Here is a 9,003-nt window from a genome sequence, read left to right as displayed (position 1 = left end):
CTTACACGGATGAGTGTAAGTCCTTACACATCCGTGTAAGGCTTACACGGATCTGTGTAAGACCTTACACATCTGTGTAAGGGCCTTACACCCTTTTATACAGCCTTCTATACCCCTTACACGTCCCTAAACTCCCTGTATACGCTCTTACGTGGCATTTTTACATGGATGCCTCATTTTTTCTATAAATAGTGACCTTGGGTCACCGAGAAGAAGGTGGCAAAAAAAGCAAAAACGCCTGAAGAAGAAACCTTGTTTCAAAGATAAAAAATCTGCAGAACAGTCTTGAGAAAAAAACCCTGTTCCAGAGACCCTACAGAGAGAGAGAGAGAGAGAGAGAGAGAGAGAGAGAGAGAGAGAGAGAGAGAGAGAGAGAGAGAGAAGGGACCAGAGTCTGTAGAAATTGTGAATTGTGAGCTGAGCCTACTAAAGTTGAAGTTGACGAAGTCCTGCCCTATTTTCGGAAGTCCACGTCTTCCATATCAGGTAAGTACGAAACTTCTATTTAAGTTTTATTGCATTTGATTTCAATATTTTTATTATGGCATGGGAGTCCTACCTGAATTTCCACAGCTGAGTCCAACCCTAGGAATACGACGCAGAAGCTCGGCCCAAATTTTGTTGATTCCAACCCTAGGAATACAATGCGGAAGTCCTACCCAAATTTTCACAGACGCAGAAGCTCGGCCCAAATTTCGCTGATTCCAACCCTAAGAATACGGTGCGGAAGCCCTGTTGAAATTGCCACAGTTGATTCCGACTCTAGGAATACAGTGCAGACGCCCTACCCGAATTTCCACATTCAATTCCTACCTTAAGAATATAGTGTGGAAGCCCTGCTCAAATTCTCAAAAATCAGAACCCATATTTACATCCTAGCATAGAAACCCTGTCAACTTTTTTACCGAAGTGTCAGAAGTTTTTAATTTCTCCAAGAAAGAGAGAAGAAAATAAAATCGTTACCCCTGAGTCGAGAAAAATTATCAAAAATTTCACCGTTTTCATCGGTCATTATCATGTAAATATTATATCGTAATTTCATTTGCATGTATAATACATACCTCATCTCCACATGTATTATTTTATGTGTTTAATGCATAAAATAATGATTCATTGTTATCATTTCATGTATTAATTTTAGCATTTGCACATTAAATGTAATATGTTTCATCATTTTATGCATTATCATATGTGTTCCTCACATGAAATAACGATCATAATTGTCATGTCATGGGGCATTGTACCTGTATGTAGATAAGGTAATTGCACTTTCTATTATTTTATGTAAATTTTATTATTTCATATGGTTTTAATATAGATCTATATTTCATGTGATATTTCAATAATTTCCTACAATTATTTCATGGAAGTGTATGTATATGTGATTGCGTTATTTCATGTAATAAGACTTCCATGCTAGCTTAGGCTGTTAAATTTCTTGGGGGAGAATATTCGAAATCGAAGCCTCTGGTAGAAAGATCGGAAATTCCGAGCGAGGTGGGTGCCTAACACCTTCCAACACTCGTAACCTGACACGGACCCCTATCTCTGAAACAGACCAAAATATGAAGTCAAATTTGGAGGTTCTTTCCTTTCACAAGAATCTAATTCCCTACTCGAGCTCGATCCCTCGATCAAAATTGGGCTCCACAATAGGGTTCTAGGCCCTGAATCCTAGATGGCGACTCCAAAAATCATGCTTTCTCCATCCCCCCATAGTCGCTAGACATGTTTGGAGACAATTCACCCCTGCAAAGCAGACAGGTGAGAGGAAATAAGCGGAAAGAAAAAGGTATTTTCACTTATAGAAAGAGAAAAAGAAGATGAGAGAGAAAGTTAAGAAGCTAGAAAGTGCTTTGCGAAGTGTCTAGGATCTCAAATGTTAATCTATAGATTCTAATAAGATCAGTTTTTTTTCCGTAGTTAGAATCCCAAAAAGTTCGAATGATAAGCCAATAAGTTCAACGATACTTGTGATGCTAAGGTACACACCTGAAGGTTTTCATCAAAATTGCAAGTTCATAGAGACTCTAATGACCAAATGCAACAAGAATTTATGTTCACCCTATCATAATCAGCACTCTGATGGTTGACACAATTGGACCACACCCAAACTCAAACTTGGGCAATGATCATGAAGGCATTCTTACAAAGCAGTACTCTTACAACATATGAGTAGATGTGACTTGGCGAGAATTTGAAACCCTTTGACAAGCTCCAGGAGAGGGGTTTACAAAGTTCCTCAAGAAGGTCTATGACAAGGTAGCCATAATCCCGGGATTAGTCAAGCGAGGCGAAATAAGATGAGATGATAATTAAAAACGTGTCCAAGCTTTATTATGATGTTTTGTATAGTCACTATATACAAACCTTTGCGGCCCCTAATGGAAACTGGATGGTGCATTGAGAACAAAGTATTCAGGGAATTATAGCATCAAGGCATTTCTCAAAACCAACAAGAACTAGAAGACCAAAGGATAGACAAGTACCAAGGTCAAGAGGTAAATTCGGTAGGCTAGAAGCAGAAATCTATGATGCAAATCGTCGCTCAGTCACGAGCAACCCTTCCAAGTATAATGCAGCCCAGTTCCTCATCCCGGCAGGTGCCAAAACTGCAGTGGCAGTTTACCGACTTGGGCATGAATGTGTCCATGTTTCATGCTAAAATGAAGGAGGCAGGACTCTTGAGTACAAATTCGTTCACGGTTGGTCAAAGTTCCCCTGCTAGGTTAGCATGACCCAAATTAGTACTATGATAATCACATACAAATGGGGTGCCCCACTTCTCTCTGGGTTGAGTGTTCTCTGCCTCCTTCTCGAGGGGTATCATATATCTTCCCTCTTCCCTTCTCGTATTATCTCTCACCACTGTTGGTACTGATGTCACATTTTTCCTGATAATGGAGGGGGATGGGGAAACATGATTCTTTGGAGTCACCACGTAGGATTGAGGGCCTAAAACCCTATTGGAGAGCCCATCTGGTTAAGGGATTGAGCTTGATTTTTGAATTCATAGGTATAGTATATTTTAGAAGAAACATGTTTGTGTTCGGTTATGGGGGTGGGAACGTGTTAGGCATTCACCCCGTCCATAAAATCTTATCTTTCCCATATTTAATAGTGTTAAACCAGCATGTGTGATTATGATTGAATGATTACATAACATGCTTCATATAAAAATCTTAAGATACATGTATTTAAACTACCCTAATCTAACACATGGCATACATGAGTTTAAGGGTGTTAATCGGTTCGGTTTCCGTTTAAATGGTGTGGATCGATTCGATTCACATTTATTTGACTAAAACCATAACCGCACCATTTACTAAACGGTTCCACTTTCTGAAACCGTGATCGTTTAGTAAATGGTTTCGATTTCCACAGTTTCTAAATGGTGTCGATTTCATGGTTTTAAACGGTTTCGATTTCAATTTTTTCCATACAGTTTGTAACACAGTTCACAATCGATTTGTTATAACTTACAACCATTTCTAAACTGAAGATCATAAGCTTATCTAAAAATAATTATCAACCACAAATAAGAGATTCTATATTGACGATGGTATGTTTTAATTTGATAATATAGTGCTATTTCTTTGTATGGTCATTCTCAAACATATAGAACTAATATCATACAACATCCGAATCTAGCCTAATACTGCATAAAATATTAAAATGACATGTGGTTCAGCCAAAACACCCCATTTGTGATAACATAATAACATAGCAACATATATGGATTACAAGTTCATGATTTAAAGCCTAAACTTGAACTGAATTACAATAAATCATACCAAAGTAGGATAGGCACTTAATTTAATTTTATACAGATTACTGCCCCTGTTTTATTTAATTGTTATACGGATTAATTGGATCGGTTTAAACGGTTTAAACCGTTCGGTTTAAATGGTTTCAATTTGGTTTGAAACCAACAGGTTTCACAGTTAAAACCTACACAACCCGTTTAGCTAATCGGCCTGAAACTTGAAACCATAACCGCACCATTTACTAAACGGTTTTGCGGTTTCGGTGTAAATGGATCGTTCGATTTCGGTAAACAGTTTTGGTTACAAATTCACATCCTTAAATGAGTTCTACATTATGCTTATTGAGATTGGTGGATTACCTGAGTTAGGTATTTTATGATGGCTAAAAAAGGGAAGGCCCCTTTGCTCCGAATACGAACTTTTTGTGATGACAATGGCTTTTTAAAGGAAATAAACTTTTATACTTCAGCAAAACTATGTGACAAGTTTGGAATCGGTACCAGATTCAAGATTTTGGAAGTAGGGTTTTTAGAACCGGTATTGGCTTCTGGATTTCAGAATTAGGTCTTCAAAACAGAGACTGGCTTTAGGATTTAGGAAGCAAGGCGTTGGAACTATGAATTGGCTTTGGGATACTGGGAGATTGAGATGTTGAGATATGATCAGATCTGAATTAGTGAATTTTATGAATGATTTTCATCCTATTTATAGGGTTAAGGTCAATGGTATTCTGGTAAATCTGTAGGATAGGAATTCAAAATATCACATATATTCAAGGTGAATAACCAAAAGTGAGACGGTTTTGGACATATGTTCTAAGTTTAAAATTTAGACTGAGCCGACTAGGATTATGAGGCTTAGGTTGGTTGGTTGGTTTGGCCTAAAACCCTAGTTTCGGCAGGTTTTAGGACTTTAAGGAGGCGTTGCCAGGTGTCTGATTTTTGTGTGCCATTTATTGATGGAATAATTTTTCCTTCAAATATCCAATGACATAGGAATCAGGCTTATTCTTGGATCGAAAAATCACGAAAAATGCGAAACAAATGTATTTTTTTTGGTAGGGGGATTGGCATTACTTCTTGTGCTGCTTCTGCGCCATTGGCTAATAATCGATTTTGGTTTTCGTCATGCTAAATCGAACCCCGTAGGACAATAAGTTAGGTTGGGGTAGCTGGGTTTTTCCTAAAATTAAATTTATCTTGAGAGAGAGTGTACAAACTTTTTCTCGACCAAAATTTATCATTATTAGTGGGATATGATTAGATTTCTACACCAAAACCACCCCCATCTCAGCCTGAACCAGTGCCTAGACCCATCCCGCTCTCTTCCTGCAAACCTCCTTTTTGCAGATCCTCTCCTCCTCTCCCATAATCCCAAATACCTCTTCCCGTGTTTTGAAACTGCCCAACCCTACCCATATTTCCCCTAACCAAAGTATACATGGAACCACCCCCTTGAATTCATTTCACCTTCGCAGCCCTCATTGAACCCAGTCCACTTGACCTAGCCCCTTAAACCCAACCCTCTAGACTTAACATATGTCCTTAGCCTTTGACCCAATTCACTTGACCCAGCCCCTTGAACCAGACCCCTTGAACATAACCTAGTGAGTCAACATTTGTCCCTTCCTCTTTCTTATTCTTGTAGAAATTTAATTTTGTCCCTCTTGATAATGATGATTTACAGATGACGGAAAAGCTTGTATTCTCTCTTTTGCGAAGAAATTGAATTTGCTTCACTCTCCTGAACTATCACCCACTTCAAATAGTCTCTATGCAAAAGAATACCTCCATCCTCTCCATTCATAAATCTCATCCCATCGCTAAACAGTTAATCCCTCCCTATTCTTTAGTTATTCATTTTTCCCTATCTCTCCTTCATCACCTTGGAAAGGGAGGTATGGACCATTGTGGGTGCGAAACATTTAGAGAAGTAAAGTTGTTCTCTGGAATTTTGCCACTCTAAAAGAACCCTTGTAGGTAAGACTGATAGTAACCTTGGAATGCGTATGCTATAAAATAAACAATTCATCCCTTGAAGAAATGGCCAATATGACCAAATCTTCCCAAAGGTTCATATATGCAAAATTTTTCATCATTTCGGTGTGAAAATTCAATTTACAATTCTCAAATTTAAAGGGCATTTTAACCTAAGTACCCACATAATTTACATTTGATACCTATATTATTGGATAGTGATGTAAGCTCAGAAATCTAGAGCCAACTACCATACTCTTCAAGGAACGATAGAGTGTAGAGTATGATCAATCGACACGATACAAGCTTTTCTAAACTTTTCTTCAAGCTCTGCAAAGCTTTGAAAGGGAGAAGTTCTTCAAGGCTTCCATAAAAGGAAAAACTCCAAATCTAATTCAATAATCCAACTCCCCTTACATTGTTCTTTAATTACATATATACAAGAAAATAAAAAACAAAGAAAACTTAATTAAATTCCAACGGTTGAGATTAAAAGCAATAATAAAACCGGATAGGCCTACATTAATTAAATAAATTACTTATGGGCTTGGATTGACCCGTTAGCCAAATAAACACCAGAAAATAATGAAATCCTAGAACTAAATCCAATTATAATGAATAATTAATTATAAATTTTATACCAAACAAAATGAATCATAAACTAAAATAAATAATAAGATGCAATTCAAGGCTTGCATCAAATATTATTCGCAACAATATTTTTGATGATATCTGGATCATCAAATCCGACGGTCAAACTGCAAGATATCATCCTCAAAAAATCTTACCAAAATAATAATAAGAGAGTGCAAATAATTAATAAACAAATAAGTAACTAGAGAGTCGAATCATCTTTTACACATAAAAAACATTAAAATTCATGGGTGATATCCAAGGAAAAAGAGGTATTATTTTTTTTTTCATGAATATCCATCATTGTCATAGGATTGATGTCGAAAAATAAAAGAAATGTATTGAAGACCTCAAAAGTATTGACAACATTAAGAGGGAAGAGTAATAATGTTCCTAGATTTGGGTCTAACCCTTCACCCCAAAATAATGGGTGGATAATGGACCTATGTGATGGGTGGGAATAATGGGATGGATAAAATCAGAAATAGAAATTCCTCTTTCATTCCTTGATCACCAATAATTCGGTTATGGTATGGGTGTCAGAAGAATTTTCTGGAGGACTTAACCACCACTTGAAGGATGGAACCTTTTATCTTTATCTTTTGGATTTCCAGCTAGAGTTGGCTAATTTGTACAGCTTGGGAAATAATCCAGTAACCCTAGTGAACGAAGAAAAAGGTTATAGTTGAAACCCCAACCCAAAAAAAATTAAAAAAAGTAAAGAAAGTTAGGAGCCGCGTTCCATTCGACAGTTAGAGGTCTCCACTCGGTGTAATTCTATAACCAACCTATCATTAAAGCCATAAAATTGAAAATCTATATATTTCATCCTTTTTAAATCTCAGTTAACTCTATGCAGCCAGCCGTTGCTGCTTACACATGATAATTGACCTAATTTTAAACATAGTAACAAGTTCCCAACCTCCTATTACCTCAATCACAACTCATTTCTCCTCTTTTTTTCACAACTCATTTCTCCTCTTCTAACCATCAAATTCTATATAAACTCTCAACCTCCTATTCCCTAATCACAAGTCTTGTCTTCCTTGGCTTGTCATTCTTCCCCTTGGTCCACCACATTCTAGATACAAGCATGCATTTTCTCTGTACTTCTTTTGGAGTTACAATGATAATGTTGCTTGGTCTAGTATTAGCAAGCTCTTTAATGGCTGCTTCTGCTGTTAATTTTAATCAAGATTTCGAAATCGCATGGGGCAATGGCAATGGAAAAATGCTCAACAATGGGGAGATGATAGAGCTCTCCCTTGACAAGTCCTCTGGCTCTGGGTTTCAATCTAAGAATGAATACCTATATGGAAGGTTTGATATGCAGATCAAACTCGTCCCTGGAAACTCCGCCGGCACCGTAACCACTTTCTATGTAAGTTCTTAATTCATACACCATGAATCAAATGAATGAATGAATGAATGGACAAAACCTAGGTTTTTTTACTAATGACGGGTATCCAAGCCTATGACCTGACTAGTCCCAACGAGCTCATACGGAATGAAACCTAGGTTGGTAGCTAGCTAATTTCCACTCATTGATCACAGTTCTCTAATTCATTTTCACTTTGTTGCAGCTAAAGTCTCAGGGAGACATTAATCATGATGAGATTGATTTTGAGTTCTTAGGCAACTTGAGTGGAGACCCATATACTCTCCATACCAATATATTTTGCCAAGGCATAGGATTAAGAGAGCAGGAGTTCAAACTGTGGTTCGACCCAACCAAGGACTTCCACACTTATTCCATCCTCTGGAATCCCCTTAATATCATGTAAGGAATTGAAGAGACATTAATTTTCAAATTCTTTTCTCAAACTCAATCATAATTAATCTTATTTAATTACCTGAATTATTATTATTATTATTATTTTGGTAGATTGGTGGTGGACAACATTCCAATTAGAGAATTCAAGAATAGACTATCTGAAGGAATTCCATACCCTCATAATCAACCCATGAGGCTCTATTCCACTCTCTGGGATGCTGAGGGCTGGGCAACAAGAGGAGGCCTTGTTAAGACTGATTGGACCAAAGCGCCATTCAATGCTTTCTATAGAAACCCTTGTGTGGCGTCTACTAGTGGGGTTCCTCCTTGTGGTTCAAAAACGCCATGGCAATCCCAACAGGTCGGACCAAGAGGTTGGAGGTATCTCAGATGGGCTCAGACGAATTACATGATCTACAACTACTGCGACGATCGTAAACGCTACCCTATTGGTCATATCCCACGAGAGTGTAGACGTCTCAATTCACATTTGAGAACTTAATTCATTCTTTCCAATGTTGATATTCCATGATCATTCTTTAATTCTTTTAAATTGATTTGTTGCCTTGGTTAATTTTGTCTTTCTTTGGGAGGAACTAAGGATGGTGTACCTTATTTTTATTGGTATTGACTCTAATAAAACGCAATATTTTTTTTTATTCCACACTATTTTTTTTTTTTCACTAAAAGCTCATGTATATTAAAAGATGAAAAAAAAATTGTACAGGGAACCGAAATCAAAGAGAATATACAGAGACAATCACAAAACCTAGAACCCTCCACCACCTACGGCATTGCCATCAGCAGAAAAAGGAACTAGGCTCTATAAAAACCAACCGCTAATAGAATCTAA

At 37.3% G+C, this 9,003-nt stretch overlaps 1 protein-coding gene across 1 annotated transcript; it reads left to right on the top strand.

Annotated features, from left to right (window-relative positions):
• Positions 1-527: 527 nt before the first annotated feature.
• LOC122089691 (xyloglucan endotransglucosylase/hydrolase protein 24-like) lies at positions 528-8,652 on the top strand. Its single transcript, XM_042659391.1, has 4 exons — positions 528-544; positions 7,535-7,757; positions 7,960-8,156; positions 8,262-8,652. The coding sequence occupies exons 2-4, from the start codon at positions 7,542-7,544 to the stop codon at positions 8,650-8,652; spliced, it is 804 nt and encodes a 267-aa protein (XP_042515325.1). The 5' UTR covers positions 528-544; positions 7,535-7,541.
• Positions 8,653-9,003: the final 351 nt, after the last annotated feature.

Source organism: Macadamia integrifolia, chromosome 9 (genome assembly GCF_013358625.1).
Source record: "Macadamia integrifolia cultivar HAES 741 chromosome 9, SCU_Mint_v3, whole genome shotgun sequence".
NCBI classification, from domain to species: domain Eukaryota; kingdom Viridiplantae; phylum Streptophyta; class Magnoliopsida; order Proteales; family Proteaceae; genus Macadamia; species Macadamia integrifolia.
Note: the sequence above shows the minus strand (reverse complement) of the source record. Positions and strands in the feature narration are given on the sequence as shown.